This window comes from Sturnira hondurensis, unplaced genomic scaffold, assembly GCF_014824575.4.
Source record: "Sturnira hondurensis isolate 20B ecotype Veracruz unplaced genomic scaffold, ASM1482457v3 Scaffold0008640, whole genome shotgun sequence".
In the NCBI taxonomy this organism is placed as follows: Eukaryota; Metazoa; Chordata; class Mammalia; order Chiroptera; family Phyllostomidae; genus Sturnira; species Sturnira hondurensis.
The window spans coordinates 14779127-14800092 of record NW_028081271.1 but is presented as its reverse complement, the minus strand read 5'-3'; the positions used below and the strand labels follow the sequence as shown (position 1 = coordinate 14800092).

General features: G+C 45.9%; 1 protein-coding gene and 1 pseudogene across 1 annotated transcript in view; both read right to left on the bottom strand.

The window, feature by feature from the left end:
* The window catches only part of NRG1 (neuregulin 1), a 959746-nt gene extending 944963 nt beyond the window's left edge, over positions 1 to 14783 (bottom strand). Inside the window, exon 1 of the mRNA XM_037055334.1 lies at positions 14060 to 14783. Within this exon, the coding sequence (XP_036911229.1) occupies positions 14060 to 14783 (724 nt within the window). The remainder of the gene's footprint in view (positions 1 to 14059) is intronic.
* Positions 14784 to 16650: 1867 nt separating this feature from the next.
* LOC118993003 (probable ATP-dependent RNA helicase DDX5) lies at positions 16651 to 19522 on the bottom strand (annotated as a pseudogene).
* Between the last annotated feature and the right edge of the window lie 1444 nt (positions 19523 to 20966).

The following is a 20966-nucleotide window of genomic DNA, read 5'->3' as shown; positions in this document are numbered from 1 at the left end:
ACCCACTTGCCCTAAGCAACTGCATCTACTCCATGGTGACAGAAATAGCGTGCCCTCGTCTAAAACGCCCACCTTCATACACCCAACCCGGACTTCTCTTCTGAGCTCCACCCACTCAAGTGCTGACTTGGCATTTCCATTTGGGCAAATTAAAAGCAAACTGAACCCAGTCCTCCTTCTCCTGCAATATTCTCCACCTCACTCCCTACCACTCACACAACCGCTTATGCAGAAACCCGGGAGCCATGCTCCCCACCCAACCCCCAGGGAGCACTCCCCCTTCACAACAAAGACTGAAAGATGCCTCCAAAGTTGTCTCCAGTCCGTTCGCTTCTTCCTGTCTTCTGCTGCCACTCCAGTGCAAGCCACCACATCCTGGTCTCACCCGGAGCCCTACCCGAGTTCCCTGCATGCACGCCAGGTCCCTTCTAGTCCATTGTCTACACAGAAGTGAGTCGTGACACTTTTAAAATGGAAATCTTATAACTCCCACATTTATTGGGTTGGCCAAAAAGTTCATTTGGGTTTTTTTCCCAGAAGATGGCTTTAGTAGCACTTAGTTGTGTTTAACTTCATTCAGAACAATTTTGTTAGATTGTATTGTGATGACTGTCATGTCAGCGTGCATTTTTTTAAAAGTGAATTTTAAAAATTCACTTTAAAAAATTTCAATTTTAAAGATTGAATTTTTGTGTAGTCATTTTAAGGCTGAAGAATGGAAAAATATGCAACATTTTCAGCATATTATGCTTTGTTATTTCAAGAAAGGTAAAACTGGCAACTGAAATGCAAAAACATTTGTGCATTATGTAGACTCGATGGATGGTGCTCCACAGTCAGGCAGACCAGCTGAAGTTGATATTGACCAAATCGAGACATTGGACCAATCAATGTTATACCACGTGGGAGACAGCCAATATACTCAAAATGTCCAAATCAATAAAGTTATTAGTGAAAATGAAAAATGTGTCTTTCATTTGATGGAAAAAACTAAATGAACTTTTTGGCCAACCCAACAAAAGCCTGCAGTGTTTCTCATGCTCTTAGGACGAGAGCCAGCATCCTAAAAATTCCACAGCGGCACGTTTGTTTTTCCTTACCTCTCAGATCTCATTCTTGCCTCCTCCACAATGACTCTCCTCTCTGCTGGTCCTCATCACTGTCTCGGGGCTAGCAATGTCCCTCTCTCCTCCTTTCTCCTACTCCCCCATCAGAACTGTCTTTCTCCACAAGACTTCCTTGTACCTTTCAAACTTAGATTCTTCTGTTACATGTTCTCATGGTGCCTTGTACTTTTCCTTATACATCTTAGGACAATTGTAAATGTATTCGTATCATCCAATGCTTTGCATAACTATCCTGTCCTTCTACCCTATTAGCTCAGAAAGGGCCATGTCTAATTCCTTCATCACCTCACTATCATCCCAGAAATCAGTACAAAGACCAGTAAATAAAAGCTGCCCAATAAATATTTATCAGATAAATAAACTAACAAAGTACACTCACTGATTTTCTTTTTCTATTGGGTAGATGCCTTTGTCTAATGTTCTCATGATTCTCATAATTTATTTAAGCAACATCTTCAGAATGGCCTCTACAATTTCTCTCACATGTCAGAAGTGCCTAAATCTAAGAGGAAAGAAATAGGATTTGGGGGCTACATAAACTGATTGAAAAAATAAGGGGTAAATTAATAATAAACTTATTATTTTTTTAATTAATTAATAGATATGTCCCCTGATAGACCTGCAGACAAGGCAATGCTTTAAGCTATTCTACAGCCACCTGGAACTCAAGACCTTACAAAGCTACATGACCGATGACAAAGAGAAACTGAAGAAGAGCACAGCAAAGTATCACGTTTATATTTTACACTCAGTTCTGAAGTACCCTTTTTTATCCTCGATACTTAATGAAATAAAAAGATCATAACAATAACACAGATGCACCAACGACTATTTCACAGTTTCAAACCCACTAACCCATTGTGTCCACTCGCATGTTATGAACTGGTTCCCTTTCCTTTTGGATTGCACCAGGGACTTCCAAGCATCCGCCCAGCTGACTGTAAAATCACCAACGAGTCTTCTAACAGGAATTAGATGGATGACATTGGCACCTTAATCATTTTCACAGACTTTTCAACAGCATTAAAAAATAAATATTACTAAGTACCTAACGACCATTATTTAGCAAGTTACTAGAAATAAAACTACTGAAAAGTTAACAAAAGTGATTAAAACAGTGGAAAGATTACTCATCAATACATTTAATACACCAGGCAGCTTTAACCTGACAATTCTGCTTTCACAGGCAGCTTTACCAACCGCTTTAATGTATCCTACTAAGAAGTGTACATCATGAAACACAGCGGTCATAAAGCCTCAGAATATTTCTCCACAGTCCCTATATCAAAATGATTTATTACACATGGAGCTCTAAAAGGCATCCTGACACTCCAGAAAAGTAAACAGTCAATGTGGTCTGACCCTCTGCATTTTCAATATCAAATGACACCAGACAGAGTGTGCATTAAACTTTAAATGCTCATTGCAAAACTAACCCATAACATGCTTATTTGAGCGTTAGAATGAGCACACCGTTAATGTGCTATTCAATGACAATAAACATAGATGGCTGTTCCGGTCTGCTCTGCACATAGCCATTGCACTCTCCCACTGCAATGAGGCAGCAGAAGGCAAATGTGTTCATTTTTCAGAGGAGAGCTGTGCCATTAAAAATAAAATGACCATCACAAATGGGAATCCTGCCTGTTTCAACCAATCTAGTCTGAAGGGAGGTTCAGCTACACCTCAGGTGTTAGCACAGGTCTCTTTCAGAGGAAAGGAAGGACCAGAACATCTCATGCACTGTCCACTCACTGGGCAGAAATAAATGATCGCAGTTGAGCCATTACGTAGTTGGGTACCACTTCTTACAGCAGTCAGTCTACCCCAATACACCTACTATAAAAAGGCAACATTCTAAAGGGGCAAAGTCCCTTAAGTAAGACTCAGTCCTTTTGAAAAATCAGTATTTCTATTAAAAATAGCACTTACTGCTTTTCCTTGCTCAAAAGTAATACACATTCATTGGAAAAACAAAGTGAAGGAAATTTTAAGCATCAATAATTCCAATGCCCAACTGTGAACATTTTGTTACAGAGCTTTCTAGACTTTTATTTCTCTTTAGATTGACAGACAGATCGAGGAGGTAAGCAAATGACTGCTAGGTGGATAAAAGTAATCACACACATATTATATAAAACTCCTTTCCATGTGACAATGTACGAAGACCATATCTAAGTCATTATACTTTCTCCTACCCCAGACTATGGAATAATACATCATCTATCTCTACAGCTTTGCTTACCCAATCTTCTGGGAAAAGGAACAATATGTGCAGGTGCACAGAGCCCTGAAGCCACTTGGTACATGTGGAGCAACGCCACCAGTGTGGCACAGGGTTCCAAGCTGGAGAAGGAACTGGACAAGAACATGTGGACAAAAGCTGGAAGACCTTCTATGCCATTCTGAGGAGTCCGGATTTTCTCCTAAGGGCAACTGCGGAGCTTTATGCAAGAGTATAGCGTGATCTTTTCTGTTTCAGAAACATCACCCGAGCAACAGCACAGAGAATGGACTTAAGAAAAGAAGAATCCACAAGCCAAGCTAAGATGCTGTCCCCATTACAGTACGAAGAGGTACTTCGGAAACGATGGAGTCGGGGCAGAAGGGAAGCATTTGGGACACGTTGGGAGGCAGAATCAATCTGACCACTAACCTGATCTGCGGCAGAAGAAGAGGTTCCTGGTTTTGAGAACTCAAGACACTGGCACTATTATACGGTGAGAGATTAACTGAACATGTAGGCATCACTTACTACTCTATCGGGCACAGAAGCAGCCGTCAATCAAGGAAACCACTGGTAGCAACAGTACTGATTACCACAGTAGTAGTGGTAGGGAGTTCCCCGTTATACTGATGAACTGGCGGGGGAGATGGTGAGACACTGTTTAAAATGTTCAATAGAAAGTGCCTACAGGACACTTAGATGGATTATTTGGTGAGTAGTTGGATGTCCGGATCTGGAGCCAAAAAAATTGGGTTGGGCTAGATATGGATTTAGGAATCCCAACTGATAAGCAGCGTGGGATCTCCTGGATGAGACGAGCTCACCAGGAGCTTAGGGAGGCCAAACGGAAGGATGAAATAAAACTGGTCGGAGCCCGGCTGAGTCCTGCCCTGCCCTGCGGGGCCCCTGTGGCGTGGCCAGGGCCTCTTTGTACAGTAAAGTCAGATCAGAATATTGCTCAGTCGAGAACTTGTTTCTGCATTGCTCACTCTACTCACAAAAGGATGAAAGTACATCTTTTTCTTTCTCAAATCACGAGTCGAAAAAGAAATTCCCATGACCCGAGCCCGCATTCGGGATGGAAGCCCCTCCCAGCCATCAGCAGAACCGGGCCGTGCCCTGGGAACCACGCTCCCGCCGCTCTCCGTGCCGCCTTCGTCTATGCCCACAACAGGGCTGATTGTCAGAACCAGAACAGTGCCAGACTGACATTTTTCAGAGCGGTGAAAAGTCACAGTGAAACTCTTTGAATCTTCTGTCATTTTATTAAAACAAATGACCGAACTGTCTTGCTTTTTAAGCTTACAGTTGTGGATTAATCGATCACTCCTACTTTATAATTTCCACAACAGGCCTGCAGTAACAGTGGCATTTGCTTCTTGATGATGTTCATGAATACAAATAAATTAGTATTTACACAGTAGAACCAAATGACTCGAAAGGGCGATGGCAGTAAGAAGGTTTGGAGAAAGAAGGAGGCGTGTTCTCCTCCCTCTCATTAAGCTCTCTTACTCCTCTTTCAAATCGTCTGAAAGTTTCACAGTGGGTGTTCTGAGATTGCTGTCCTTAGAACAACACTTTGCACTTTGAATGGACCTCAAAAAGCAGGATAGTTCTACCTTCTCACCTTGCACTAAAGAAGCAAGGTGATGTCCCCCAAACCACACAGGTACCAAACTGCAAAGCTAGGAATGGAGAGGAGTTCTGACTCTGAAGATGGGGCACTTTCCATTTGTGAACCAGCTCAGGACACTCCAAGTGCCTGGGCACAAGGACACTGTGGCCCTACTGGGTGAGGCAAGGCACGGCCACACCCAGAATATCTATAAATACTTCAGTTAAAAATACACACACACAATGACATGAGGAAAGTTTGTAATAGCACCAGGTATACAAAGTACAGGGCAAAGGTGCTCTGTGTTCAAGGATCGTCACTAGGGCGGCCATGGAAGCAATGGGGTGGGAGCCGCACCCTGAAGAACATGTTGAGTTTCCAGGGGCGGGAGCGAGGGAGGAAGGAGATGCAGGCAGGGGAAAGGGCGAGTGTATGAATAGGAGGATCGGGAAAGTGCGTGGCTTGTTCGTGGAGCAGCTGCTATGGACTAGAGGAAAGCATTCGTACAGTAAAAATGAGAAAGATCAGATTTAACGTGGACTCGAGGGGGGACTGAACATGGGGATCTAGACTTAACTATGAGGTATCTGTTGAAAGTTTCTAAGCCGGGAAAGAATTGTAATAAAATTTAGTATTTTAGAATGACTCACCCTCCAGGGCAGCGTTAAAACGGAAGGCGATTTGGAGTAGAGGACAGAATACAGGAAGGGAGATTTTTTTCTAAATGAAAAACCAATAAATTAGTAAAATCAGTTAAAAGATTCTGATAGTAATCCAAGAGTGATAAGGTACCTTTCTGAATCAACAGCAGTGTGACTAGAAAAACATGCCCTTATGTATATGTAAATTTACTCTTTAAAGCTTTTACTGGTCTCTTTTTAAAGCCATTATCCGTTATAATTTTGTCATTTGGTGGCTTCAGATTCAGGAACCTAAATGCCGGGTAAATTAAAAGCTGAATAGATAAACACCTCTACACTATTCCAAGAACTTTTGCCCTTATTAATACCAGAATAAACAGAGGCACTACATTTGAATAGAAAACAACACAAAACTGCTCACCACCACTTCACAATCATTAGGATCACTATTATCAAAACAACAGAGCCCTGGCTGGTGTAGCTCAGTGGACTGAGCGCGGGCGGGCCTGCGATCACGGTTCGATTCCCAGTCAGGGCAGATGCCTGGGTTTTGGGCCAGTTCCCAGCAGGGGACTCATGAGAGGCAACCGTACATTGATATTTCTCTCCTTCTCTCCTTCCCTTCCTCTCTAAAGATAAATAAACAAAATTAAAAAAAAAAAAACAGAAAACAGTGCTCATTGGTGAGGATGCAGAGAAACAGGATCCCTCAGTGTTTTGCTGCTGGGAATGAAAAATGGTTCAGCTGCTGTGAGAAACAGGATGGTCGTTCCTCAAAAAATTAAGCATAGAATGACCGCCTGACCTAGCCATTCCACTTCTTGGTACAGACCCAAAATAAGAGAAAGCAGGGTCTTGAATAGCTGTTTGTACACCCATGTTCACAGCAGCCTTACTCACAACAGCCAAAAGGTGAAAGACACCCAGCGCCCACTGATGAATGGATACACAAACTGTGTGTGTGCACACAATGGAATACTAGCCAGCCTTGAAAAGGGAACCCTAACATGTGCTAAAAACGTGAATGAATCTCAGACATTGTGCTAAATGAAATCAGCCAGTCACAAAAAGGCAATGACTGTATTTTGCCACTTACGCAAGGTCCTCAAGTAATTTAGGGAGCATGGTAGTTACCAGGGGCTGGGAGGAGGAGAGAATGAGGAGTTTTTCTTTAACGGGTATGCAGTTTCAGTTTGAGAAGATGAAAGAGTTTGGGAGAAGGATGACGATGATGGTTGCCCAACAGGGTATCTATACTCCATGACACTGAACTTCACACTTAAAAATGGTTACATTGGTAAACTTTATGTCATTACAAAATTTGGGGAGGAAAAACTGCTCACCAGATAAGGCTGTCTTCCAAAATGTTACAGTTCTTAATGAAATCCTCACTCCAACTAGAGAAAAGTTGCTAGTGCCTCGGAGAACAAGATGTGGGCGCCCCCGGTGGTGGGCAAGAGACAGCGGGGTGGGGGGGGGGAGGGCATGTCACAGGTGCCCTGGCTGGCAGAGAAGTGGAGCCCCTGGGCAAGTTCACAGCAGTGACCTTTCTGTGCTGGTGACAGGACAACACTGAGCACACTCACTCTTAGCTGAACCTGTCTGTCCCAGCAGTCACCAAAGAGCCCTAGCGGCCAGAATCGCCTCCCAGGGGGGAAATCTTGAGACAAGTTCTGTCTGAAGCCAACACAGCCGTCCTTCTCCCCCTCGGTAGCCAGATTCCCCGTTCTGTACAGAGGTGTGGCCAGGACACCCCCCAGGGGGGGTGGAGAGAAAATGCTGCCGCTGATAACGCACCCCCACCCTCGGTGTCTCCAGGGCCGACTGAGAAAGCTGGGGCGGGAGGGGCGTCGTCTCATTATTCACCGGGGTCCAGATGGACACTGCCATCCCACCTGCAGCCTCACCAAGGGCTGATGAGACGTGAAAAGCAAGGGGAAAAAAGAGTGAAAAGTAACTCATCTGAAATGTTTAGTGCTCCTGGGGGGCAGAAGTCAAACTCTGCTATCTTCATTGAGAAGAACCAAACTTATCAGGCTGAGATAGTGAATACCTGTGTGGAGGTCAAGGAAAGAGAATCTCTGAGTGCCAACATCTAGCACCCAAAATGAGTTGGAATGACTTCAGAAAGTTCTTTTTCCCCAGCATAAACGATGTCCATAAATAATGGAGGAGACACACACTTTAGGAAATGAAACAGCCTTTCTCCGAAGCCCAAAGGTGGAGGCAGAGGTGAGGGTCTCGAGGAAAGAGAAGGAAATGTGTTCTGGTCAAATATGGCTCCAGATGCCACTTCCTGGGCACACCCACCTCACCACATCACAACCAGAAAAGGATTTTTTCCTTTTCTTTCAGAATGTAGCCTAAAACACTGACCGCCGCTGTCTAATGAGCTTGCGGGGGGGGAGGGGGGGTTAATCCTTTATTCACTTAATTAATTATAGAACAGACATGTAATCTACATATAGCAATCAAGTTCCGTGTGTGTGACAAAGAGGCAAAAAAGATTTAAATTCAACGGGTGGTAGTTATAACCACATAGTTTTAGTTNCGCCGCTGTCTAATGAGCTTGCGGGGGGGGGAGGGGGGGTTAATCCTTTATTCACTTAATTAATTATAGAACAGACATGTAATCTACATATAGCAATCAAGTTCCGTGTGTGTGACAAAGAGGCAAAAAAGATTTAAATTCAACGGGTGGTAGTTATAACCACATAGTTTTAGTTAGTCCCTCAATGTCTTAGCTTCCTTTGCTTTAACAGGAATTCCCAAATTAGAGACAACAGCTGGAACGACAGTGTTACTGCTGAGGGCTTTCCAAATTAACAAAGCGGACAATGTGGCATCTCCCTCAGGTCCTGCTGCCTTTGCCTGGGGCTCCCAGGTACACCCACTACCAAGACTCCAGTGCCCTCATCAGGCATGTCCCCTTGTGCTGGGCTCCGTTCAGCTCACACATTCTGGCAAAGCAGAGCAGAAAGAAAGAAAGGACTGCATCCCGTAGGTTCTTTTGGTCCGGCGTTGCCTCTGAACTCTGGATACCAGCTCTGGAATCACGCACCACTCTGAGCTGTTTTCTCACAGCACACTGGGGCAGATCCCCAAAACAGGGGCCTTGGCTTTGGAGGGCAAGACCTCTGAGGTGCAGAGGCAGTTGAGGTCACCACTGCTGCCCCTTCCGGGATGGACAGAAAGCCTGTCGGGAACTGAGAGACCATGTACTTCCATAGGCTGGTGGTCTAAGACCTCACTTTCTGTCACAGTTGGATCCAGACAGCTGATTCCAAGGGGACTAGTTAGTGTGATGATGAACAGCACTCATCCATTTTGGTCTTTCACAGCCTGAGATCCACGCATGAATCCACTCACATCGACCTAATCCTTCCACTGTGGTGGCCCCACAGGGAAACATGAAGGGCAAACACCGCTGAAACCTGAACTAGGAGCTGTTGGAACTGTCTCCCACATACCACGCGAGCTGCGAGGGAGCTAAATCTCTTCTCTTTGTTTTTATTTGCTTGTTTTGTTTTAGTTATTATGAAAAATATATAAATTTTACTAGGTACTAATGGGGTGAATCAAGCCATAGAAAAAAATCCTGGTTCTCTTGAAGAGTAAAAACTAATACTAACATAGACTACCACCTACATGTCTCTCTCTCTCGGATTTCTGGATGGCGAGTCTACATTGGGGGGAATTTATTTTGTATTAACTTCACCGAGATGTCTTTTGCTTTATGAACTTCAATCTGTATGGGTCATTTGGGGACGGAGAGCAGGAGGGAAGCTTCAGAAACAGAAATGCCTCACAGGCACTAAACAATATGAAAGCAAAGCTCTTGACAAGCCCTTAACTCAGTAACACTTACGTCCCTACTCGGAGAATTACTTAAATTCTCAAGTGATCCAACTCTAGATTTAACAGTAGAAGAGGATGTATGTGTCACTAATCAGTTGTTCAAGTATTATAAAGTGACTGATATTGGTGGGAGGAGTATGTAGGGCGAGCAATCATTCAGAATGTCACTTTATTTTTAAGTTATTTGGGATAACGTAAGAGCACAAAGTAACACGTGTTACACAAATCCAGAGCACTAACATATGAATAAAAAAACTCTACAACAGCCATTTCTGTTATTTAAAAATAAGAACAATAAATATTACACTTTATTTTCTCATGAAAATTCTGACTGAGGCATGTTACACTGTTGTTTTTGGTAACAAATCGGGTAAGTCAGCAAGAGCCCTAAATTTCCACCTTCTATTTCCACTGTATCCTATTTTCATTATGTACGACCAATCAATGTAACAGTCAGTGAATCCCCACCACTCTACTCATTATATACTTTTTGTTTTCATTATTATCACTTATTTCTACAAGGGTAACCAAAATACCCGTTTAGTAAGAGCTATCTACAGGGATAAAGTTTTGGTACCATTTGACCATATCAAAAACAACCAAACAAAAAAACCCAAGGATTACAAAGTACTAAGGGGCAGATGGGGGTGTAAGGATCTTCGGACATCTGGCCAGTTCACATATTGTCACTTAAATTCCAAAACAGGTTTTAAAAGATGTTACATTTGTAATTTTAAAAAACAACAGGAAAAAAATGGGCACTGAAGCAAAGATTTCCTAAACAATGAATAGATCACATTTGACAAGGGCGTTAACCTGCCCAATCACGTCTTTTGCTCTCATTTGCTATAAATATACAGGCCAGCAGGAGCATGGCTCTTGGTTTTGACCCTCTGTGCTACTGAAGCTTCCCGGCCTTACCTAACGCATTAAGACATATGGCAAAACCTTCCCCACAATGGATGAGAACCATCCCCTAGTGCTTGTAAAATATTCCAATTCCGATATTTAAATTCCCCTCCTAAAATATTTTTACTCTAAGGGGTTGTTTTTCCAAATAACTTTGTTTCTTTTTTTTTAACAAAAATATTCAAAAGTACAGTTTTGCTACTCATCAGAAAGAAGTGCTTTAAATATAGGGTAGCTTTTTGAAAACAAGATTTATGCAGCCTAAAGAGAGCAGTCACAAACACTTGGGAAATTAAATTTGCGTGTGTGTTTATGAAAAACAACCAGTCAAGCTGTACCTGTTTCTATTGCTACTTTCCTAATATAGCTTTTATCAAGAATAATTTTCTCCAATGAGGGCTGGAAAATCCCAACATTTTTCTCATATTCATAATACCATAAGGTCAGCACACTTTATTAAATAGTTATTGAGGATATAAAAAGAGCCAAACTATCATAAATATTTGATAAACATGTTTACATTATCAATACATTAGATACTATATGAAGACTTGTAAGAACACAACTGACATACAAATCTTGTGTGGTCCAATTATAGGTGTTATCTACCCAAATTTTTACTCCTTGTTGGAAATTGGCGTTTGCCATTATAACAGCAATGCTTTGAAAACTAAAAAGAGCATTTCAAACAATGATTGGTTTAACAGAAATTTGATTGAACAGCAAGTTACTTTGTGGTATGGTGAATATAAAGCCTAGACACATTTCCCAGCTCATTCCGTGAATGAGAGAAAAAGCAAAGGCTAACAAGAACTTCAGCAACTGTGAAGGAAGTGTAATTTACACAAACTTCAAATATAAAGCAAACAAGCTATGCAATTCTGGGTCGTCTTCTAAAATGCTCTAAACAGTTTCTGTTTCAAAAGGTCCATTTTTCAGAGAAGAGCTTCTTTTTTGCAGACACTCCTCAGGAGTTTAGCTTAGATGGGGGTTGGGGAGGGGGAGACCCAGGGAAGACTCCTATCAGTTCAATGCTAAGGCTAATCTGTTGCATGTGTGGTTTCTACACTAGTGAGCAACTTGCAAAAACACACGACACTGCAGCCGAATGCAAGAGAGCTGGAAACTGTTCCACTGGGGATGAGATCGCAGAAGGACTTTGCCACATTCTTTCTCCAGCCTCGCATCAGGGCTCAGGCAGGAACACCAGCATCACGCCCCCAGGGCAGCTTCCTGTTGTTAGATAAGAACCCTCTGCTCCATCTCTGCCCTTGAAATCTTCTGACCAAAAGTGCACAGAAGCAACTCAACCAGGACAAACCAGCTCCTGTTCACTCTGTATATTTTTCCCCAGTTGTTTGTGTTCCTTTGCCTGGAAGGTTCTGAATGACACTGCCAACTGTGACCATACAACAAGGCGAATTCACAAGTCCCCACACATTTTTACTCCTAGCATTACAAGTGCAGATCGACTGTGTTTACAGCCTTTAAAATAGCTTACATTATTTACCTTTATCCTACAATGTTACAATAGCTACTGTGTTTATAAACATTCAAGGGAAACTTTTAGCAGGATTTCAGTTAGTCCTTAGCTACTCCCATTAGTTAACAGTTTCAAGCGATATCCTACTTTACAGCACATAACACTAACATTACCAAACATATGCAATAATTACACAAACCTAGAGCAGTAGCCCCATGATTTCCTAATCTCCTCAATGACAAGCAGGGGGATTTCCAGTTCATTTAAAAAAAAAAAAACAACTCTGTTTTGCCTGCCTGGCATGCCACAACCTACAACTAACTATGTGTTTCTCTTGATTATCAGAACAAAAGGGTAAAACTACCTTCGGTGAAGGTTTTTTGCCTTAGAAGTGCAAAAACAGGATAGGATTCCCCCAGACAACACGATTTTTCCATTTCACTTATAAGAATTTTACCCCTGAAGCCCAACATGTATTTCCAGTTAAGAGGCAAACAATCCAACACCGTTGCTAATCTAGTAACACCCCCAATCCTAGGCATCAGTGCCAACTACAATCCCCTTTATATTGACTTCCCACCACATACAGTAAAGGATTCACAGCCCATATGGTTTGGGGAAAGGCAAAATCCTCCCTGAATTACAGATAATAAAACCTCGAAATGGGATGATGGCATGGCTTTAAAAAGGTTTTGTTTCCGATTCTGTAACACAGTAACAGCTGCTGCAGTACAATGGTGTGGAGCTTTTGTGTTCCCTAGTAGGACAACTCCCAGCAGAGCATGTCCTGCGTTTGACAGTGACATCTATCAGCGGGACCCAGGGAATCCCAACGTCACTCAGCTTCCTTCAGCACCACCGCCTGAGAACAGCTTCTGTCCACCCAGTGGTGCAATCTTAACAGGTCCCTCACGCGCCCAAGTGCAGTGTTCAGACCAGGAAACGGTGGGTGAACAATGCTCTTTCCTGTCATTAAAGCCAAAGCATTAGATGTTAATTAACTGCAGGACAGAAGCGCCGCAGATGCCAACCGGAAACTTAAACTATTGGCCATCTCAGATACAAGTTTAAAGGAACCGACACACTTTGCATCTCAGGCAGACTGACCACAGCGTGATGCTGAGTTTTGTAAAAAACATGCAATAACATAACCATCTTAGGTAAAGACCCAGGAAGTCGCTGTTACGCATATTGGAATTTGTGACGTGTAATCATGTTAATTTGGGGTTTGAGAAGAAACTCTGCTATGTTTTCGTGATGATGAGATAATCAGGAAATTATACAGAGAGTTAGAACCTAGGATTATTTTGTAAATGTAATGCCGCCTCAAAAATGTAATTAGATTAGCAGCTAATTTCTCACACATGACCCATATTAAGGAGCCATGGAAAGATCACTTATCAGTGGTAAATCGAAAAGGTCTGGGAAATCAACTGCTAAACTCATCTCCCAAAATTCTTCAGGGCCTACACGTGAAGCTCCATAATTACATTCATCTGTTCTGATTCACTCCAGTGCCAAAGTATACTCCAAACCGAAATACTGTGAAAACAACAATGCTTGAAATGACTTCACCCCCACACACAACCCACCAACTTTATACTCCGCACACACACGAAAGGGACAGACTAAACCTCTCTGTTGGACGTGGAGTTCACCCAAACCTGCCGTATTTACAGAAATCTCAGAGCGCTGCCCTTTCCTTGTCCGTCTCTCCGCAGACTCAAGCCTCCGGCCACTCGGGACTCCCAAGTGAAGGCCAGGTGTGAAAACCCTGCTGGACTCACCCTTCTTCTTTCCAAGAAAAAGCACCACAAAGGCAGCCCACACTCAGCAGTTTCTAACCAAAACCAAGCTCAATACTGCACTCAGGAGAAAGCACCGAGCCTTTTTCATTCTGCTTGGTGAACAAAACCAAGGGATTCAAAAGTTTCAGGCGGCCCAACCAAATACCAAACTTGAGCTTTCATCAGTGGCAAAGCCTAGAAAACAGGAAACTGGAGAAGGCGCTGCCCGTGGGGTTCAATTGGCGAAACCTCCTCTTGAGGTTCGCTTAGATAAGTCTGCAACCCCGAAACTGAACTTGCAAGACCACAACTGCTCCGCAGCCGTCGAACCCCGGGAGTGCGCCCGCCGCGCTGCGCTCGCCACCTCCCCGCTCGGCCCGGCCAAAGCACGCCCCAGGGGCGCGGGACTTACCGCACCGCTTGCACAGCACCCTGCTGACCTCCTTCTTGAGGTTCCGGCCAGTCTCTAGAGGGGGGAAAGATGCTCGGAAGGCGGCCGGCGGCCGGCTGCTGCTGTTGGTGTCAGGTTCCATGAAGAAGATGTACCTGCTGTCTTCCTTGAGCCTCCCGCAGGAGGGGAAGGCGGGGTGGTCCCAGGCGCCCAGACGCACGGTGAGCAGCGAGTCCTTCTTCAAGCCCCCGGCTTTCACCGCCCACACCTGGTGCACCTTCACAAGATAGGGTGCCTCTTCCACCGGGGGACCGACGCTGGGCGCCGGGGCGGTGGGCCAGGAGGGCACGGTCCCGTTGGCAGTGGGCAGCGGATCCTGGGCGCGCGGCCCCAGCGCTCCCGGGCCAGAGGCTGGCAGCTGACGCTCGCCTTCCCACGCCCCTGCCTCGCCCGCCGCCGCCTGCCTGTCGAGTGCCCCCTGCTGCCGCCGCGGCGGGTGCACCTTTCCCTCGATCACCACCGCGGCGCGCTGAGCCAGCTCCTGCACCGAGCCCACGCTGGGCGGGGACGAGTAGCACACCGAGGCCCCCGCGGGAACCGCGTCGTCGCCGGCGGCCGCCCCCGGCGCCAAGGCCGCGGTCCACAGCAGCAGCAGCAGCGGTAGCGAAGAGCGGGCGGCGGGGCCGGGCCGCGGGGCCCCAGGGCTGGCACCCTCGGAGTGGTGCGGGGCGCGTTGCCATCTCATGGTGCGAGGTGCGTGCGGACTCCGGACTGTCTCGATTCGGACTCTGCCTCGCTCTCTTGCGCTGCCTTGCCTCCCTTTTCCTCTCCCCCCCCCTTCTCCCGCCCTTACCCCCCTCCTTTTATTTATTTATTGGGTGGGGGCGGTGTAGGAGAGTTGTTTATCGGAGCTGGAGGAGGAGGAGGAAGGGAGGGAGGGGTAGGTGGAATCACAGAAAGGCGAAGAGGTATAAGGGTAAAAAATTAAAGCAAAAGAAAAAAAAAGCCGCTGCCACCTCCTGGGTTGCTGGGAGTGACAGGTCCTCCGGGCGCCGCTGCCGCCGCGCCCGAACCCTGCTGTCGGGGCTGCCGTCACTGGAGGAGGACGTGGAGGTGGCGGAGCTGCTCGGCGGATAACAGTCCTTTGTGTGAAGTGCTGCTGCGGCGGTGGCTGAGGCTGCGAGCGAGCGGCTGGGCGAGCGCGCCGGGGCGAGCGCCCTGGAGGCGGAGTTGCGTGCCTGGAAATCGCTGGGCGGCCGCGGCGGCAGCGCCCTGCGCCGCGCCAGCCTGTTTACCTGCGCTGCGAGCTCGCCCCGCGCTCGCCTTCCCCATGCTGAGGCCGGAGTCGGTCCTCCTCGGTCGTCCCTGCCCTGCGCGCCGCCTCCCGCTCCGCTGCCCCGGTTGCTGCAGTGGGAGGCCAGGCGGCAGACAGGCTGCAGTCCGAGTGGGCTGCGCAGATTTACTGGGGAGTGAGAGGTGACGCTTCAGTAATCGGGGACCTGTTAGCCCAAACGCGGGGTGGGGGGGCGGCGGGCGGGTGAGGACCGGGGGACACAGGAGATGCGGGTCACCGCTTCACAAAAGTTTCGGGTGAACTGGTTATTAGAGAGTCAAAGGGAGCAACATGTTCACAGGGAACTAGCAGCAATTAAGCAACTTCTTATCCTGCTCGCTCTCCTTCGAACGCACGCACGCACGCACGCACAGTGGGCACTTCAGGTATGACACCGCTCTCACTCCATTCTCCTGTGACACTTCAGTCGTGATCGCCCTTGCCTTCCCTTTGATTGAAATTCCTTGCTCACGGTGACTGTATGACGCGTGGCGTTACTGACATGAGCACTGTTGCTCCATAAGGCCGGGTTGTGTAAAGTTATGGCACTTTGTCAACTAGCCACTTAAGAAAGAAATGAAATGAAACGGCTACTGGAGCAAAACATCCCAGACATGAGGAAGCTGTAGGTTAAATTCAGGTGCTCCATCTGAATACCAGCCCCCACATTAATTCCACCACATTCCATCCGCCCCCCTATTCAACCACCTGTCCTGCAAAATTTAAGGAGCCACTTTTAAAACAAGAATCCATCATCTCCCAAAGATGTTCTTTTCAAGCAAGTACCACTCAACAGAAAAAGAACACGTTTTGGCAATTAAAGCAAAATATTCTCCTTAGGCTCTTTTATGGCAAAAAATATATTCAACGACCTAATAAAACTGAGTTGAAGTTATTCAATGGCCAGTAGATGCACATTGTGAGAATTTAAGATTTTTAAAGCACTTTAGAGCGTTCCATAATACTCTTTTGGGGGGGGGGGTCTTCAAATATTTTTTTGGAAGGCCATGCATTGCCTTCATTCATTGTATTTCAAATCACTTTACATTTCATTTTGTGAAAACATGGCCTGGATTTTCTAGGACAAAAAAACCCCTAAAAATTGTTTCAGGAATGTAGAGAATTATCCAACTTAAAAAGCAAAAAAGTACACCATAATTACTGCTGCACTGCAGTCATTTCTCAGTTTCTCCTGTTTCTTAAATAACTATCCTGTCTGATAACACACAATACAAAGAGCAATTGTGAAGAACAAACATTTACATATGCTTCTGAAGTCTTATTGAGAATATGCTGCTGGCACCGGATAACCAATCACAGGGCAGCTGCAGCTACAGGATCTGTTGGTTCACACCATCGTGCATATTTGAAACATGACTTCCATACTGCTGCGTGGTATCATAACTATTCAGGTAAGTCTATATACCAGCAGACACGAAATTACTTCCGAAGCTCCCATTGGCATACTATGGAGCACTGTTAACACCATTCTGGGTTTTGGCCCCCAGATCTCTCTCAAGCAGACTGGAGTAGCTTCTATCATAATTTTCCCCATTTCTAAAGGTATTAAACCCACCTCTTTTTCCCAGAGTACCTGTGTCAGTGGCCATCCTTCATGCCTTCTCTACCCCTGGAACGACCTGAAGCTCAGTCTTCAACCAACTGAAGCAACTTGCAAGTAATTGCTTGATTAGCTTCATAAAGCACAGAGATGAGGTTGCTCACTAGCTTCATGTTATTAGGTGTAAAGAAAGTGTGTGCTGTGCCTGTTGGGGTGCTGCAAGCGGTTTTTCCATTCCAATGAATATAATCTTCAGAGGAGTTAGGGTACTCATAATTGATCACAAGTTTCCCATCTTCCACATTTGTAAGGTGTTGGCACGTGGCAAAATAGGAACGTATGGAGTTTCACACACTGCAACAGCCAGACCAAAAATAAAAACTTAGACACTTGTATTTTTTAAGAAGGTACTGCCAAAAATACAGTTAAAATCGTTACCCTTTCCCTGCAGGAATACCATCGAGGTCGGGTGTGAGGACGCACACATCACATGTGGCTTATTAGCCACCAACTGATAAGCCTGTCAAAAGATGTGTATTCCCTAATACATTCCCAAATCAGCAAGTGCCCGTCTGAATGCTGCCGTGCAGTAGGGCCGCTTAAAGGCTCATAGCAGCCTCTTCGTGTGCTCATTTGGAGGACCTTTAAACAAAAATGTGCATGGTCCTTTGCATCACACACTCACCGGAAGTTCAGGATTCTGCCCACACCGCTTGTCTTGCCCTTAACCTTACAACTGCAATGGCAAGAAAAACATACCTGTCCCCACAAAGTTGCTTTCATACACTGTGTCTAGGCAATCGCTTCCAAGAAGCCAGGATTCACTTGAGAGTGTGTGTCTCCCTGGCAGGTCCCGACATAATAAGTACTGTGTTGATGAGGGAGGAACTTTGAAAGCGTTGCTCTCTCTTCCCTCCAAGTGTGGGAAGTTGCTCCCACACAGAGCTCCGGTGCCAGCACGCCCCGATCTGTAAAAGGCCCAGTACCTTTTAAAGCTGCCTTCTCCATTTCAAACTTGAACAAAAATTTCATTGAACATTGAAGTTTGGAAATATTTCTCTGACATTTTGGCAAACTCCATGAAATGCAAAGACTCGGAGACCACGGTAAATAGTCTGAAACAATGGTGCACCACGGTAGTCATGCAAAGCACGGGATAGGAGAAAGACCACAGCAGAGAATTGGAAGCATAACTCCCACGTTTTCCTCCAAAGAGCACAGTTTACGCTGCAGAGGTGTGGTTTCTGCCTTTTGAAGATCATTGGCACACTTTCAGATTTCCATCTCTCCAACTGACTGGAAGCAGCCAGCCAGTCACTAGCCCTCCATCCCTCTCAAGTCCTCCAGTTGCCACCAATACTTCACTTGTACATGAAAAACAAACAAGCAAGCTAGCCCTCTGCAGGCCGCCTCTGTTGCAATCTGAATAGGAGCTTTTCCGAGTCTGCATTAGTTTAGAACCCAGTCACGTTCCTGTTGACTCTTGTCACCATGGATACCCATGGCAGGCCACCCGCCTCTCCTCATTTTCTAGTAAGTTCATCACATCTTCCTTTGGATTCAACAAAAACAATAGTTTTATTCTCCTTCTCACTCATGTCATCTTCCATCAGACGACTAAGTTTTTCATCCTTTTCTGCGTCGTGACACAAATCCACAGTCTGAAGAAGCTCGTGGTTCACACTCAGTCCCAGGGCACCAGTGTTTACCTGCACACAGTCTCCCAGGAACTCTTCAGCAAGCTGTCTTACTTCTTTTGGCCAAGTTGCACTATACATCAGGGTTTGCCTGTTGTCGGGTCTTACCTCATCCACCATCTTCCTTATTTGGGGGTTCAAGGCCCGTATCACGCATGCTATCTGCTTCATCACAGACAAAGCAGGTGGGGTTTTTTTCAGAGTTGTTTTCCCACACTCTAAAGAGTCAATCAGTCTTCCAGGTGCTGCAATACAGGCTTCCACACCTCCCTCCAGACCACATATTCTTGGCCCCTTGGGAGCACCCCCACAGGCGCATGTAGACTTCAATCGGCAGGCTCTTTAGTATTCAGCTGCTCGCTGCACCTGTTGGGCCAGTTCCCAAGTTGAAGCACTAAGCAAATAGGCCCATTACCTCTAGCAGTGGCGAATGATTGATGTGGACAATGGCAGGCAGCAAGTAAGACATGTTTCCCCAGACGCAGTCTGTGCTACTCCAACCATATCCAACCCACTTAGAGCCACTGGCTGTCCCTGAGCTTCCATAGCAGTGAGTTCAGTGAAGTTCTCTCTTGCAGTCGTGCCCATGACATTTCACACGGTGGTTTGCTTCATGAAAATTCAGAACAGGCTTTGGGCAGTTGTGACCTCCAACTTTAATTTCCTCACTTCTTCTGTATGTTTCCACCTCTTGCTCTGTGTGCCCAGCCAAAACAGGGAGTTCTTGATACAAATTCTCCCTGGGACTTACAAAACTCCTTTCCTGATAAAGGCTCTGCCTTACTTCCTCCAAATTCAGGTGCACCAAACCCTCCACCCCAGCCAGGCTCTCTGTTACTCCAATGGCCCAACATGGCATCAATGGTTGCAATTGGCATAGAACGAAGTGGAGAGAGTTGGGTGTGACCAGTTGCTGGAAGTGGCTTTGGCAACAGCGAAGTCTTGCCAAGGTGGCAGCAGAGGACAGACGGCGATGACAGGAGCCAAAGCTGCTCCCCTAGAGACTGGTGGAAACGAATAAGGTTCATAATATTCTTTATTCTGGGATTCTACAAGTTGCCTGTGGCAGTTTCTTGAAAGTACGTGGCATAAGCTCTAGACTTTTATATATATATATATATAATAAGAGCAGAGGATACGCCACAAAAATTTTTTTTCTTGGCGTGATATAGGCAGCTAGAAAACAACATCCCACTCTCTCAAGTCCCGCTTGGAGGGGTGAGGTTTGGATGCTCACTGCACATTTCGGCACGCAGGGATTCCTATTTCTTAGGCCCTGATGCAGAGCTTTCAAAGGGAGATCACCACAGAGCAGTGCAATAGTGCAGGTCTGGCCTCCAGTCACGTTTTCTTGAATGCTGGTGCTCCTGGTGATTTACTGAAAGAAAGTGGTCAAACATTCAATCCTACTGGTGTCCTTACTTTTCTTCGACCTGACCTCACACAGTTCTGACCCTTGACTTCTTGGAGTTGTGATTCTAGCCTAGAGCACTTTCTCTCTTTCTCTCTACCTTGCAGACTTTGTACCAGTTATCTATCGCTGTATGTCAAACCACTCCAAAATGTGTTGGCCTAAAACAATACCTATTCAGGATTCTGTGGGTTGGCAGTTTTCACCGGACTCAGCTGGTAGGGTTCTTCTGTTCTCAGCTGGGCTCACTGATGGCTCTGCTGCGGGCACACTAGTCTCAGGGGCCTGAGCTGAGACGGCTCATCTCTCAAAGACTGTGGTCTCTTTGCCTTTAGCAAGCTTAGCCTGGCCTTACTCATGGCAGCTGGACGTATTCCAAGAGGACGGCCAGAAACAGGCAAGGCATCTTTAGGCCTGAGCCCAGAACGGGCACCTCATCGCTGCCATCATTACAAGGCCAGCCAAATTCCAGAAGCAGAGGAGTAGACTCTAAAAGTGAGGGGCTTAAAACAAGCATTGCCAACGGGCAGAGGCACAGGAAGGGGAAAAGTTGCGGCCATTTCCGAAAAGAATCCACCCCAGAGAGCAAGCACCCTGTGAAACCCCGCCCCCAAGCCTCTTAAATACCACACCCTCAGAGTGACCACGCCCCCAGAGTGACCACGCCCCCAGGGCACACCCCTGCCGTTGCAGACTGTGCTGTGCCTCCTCACTTTAGCCAGTGCTGTTTTATTGAGCCCACATTTTTCCGTTTCACTCCAATCTCTCAACTAGATTGTAAGCTTGTAAAAAGCAGGGGCCATATTTTCAGTACTCCCTTGCTTTAGCCGTTTGGGGGCACATATTAAGCACCCAGGGAATCTCAGCGGATGACTCACAGACTGACGTGTAGCCTGCTCACCACAGGTTACCTCAATATTGCCCAG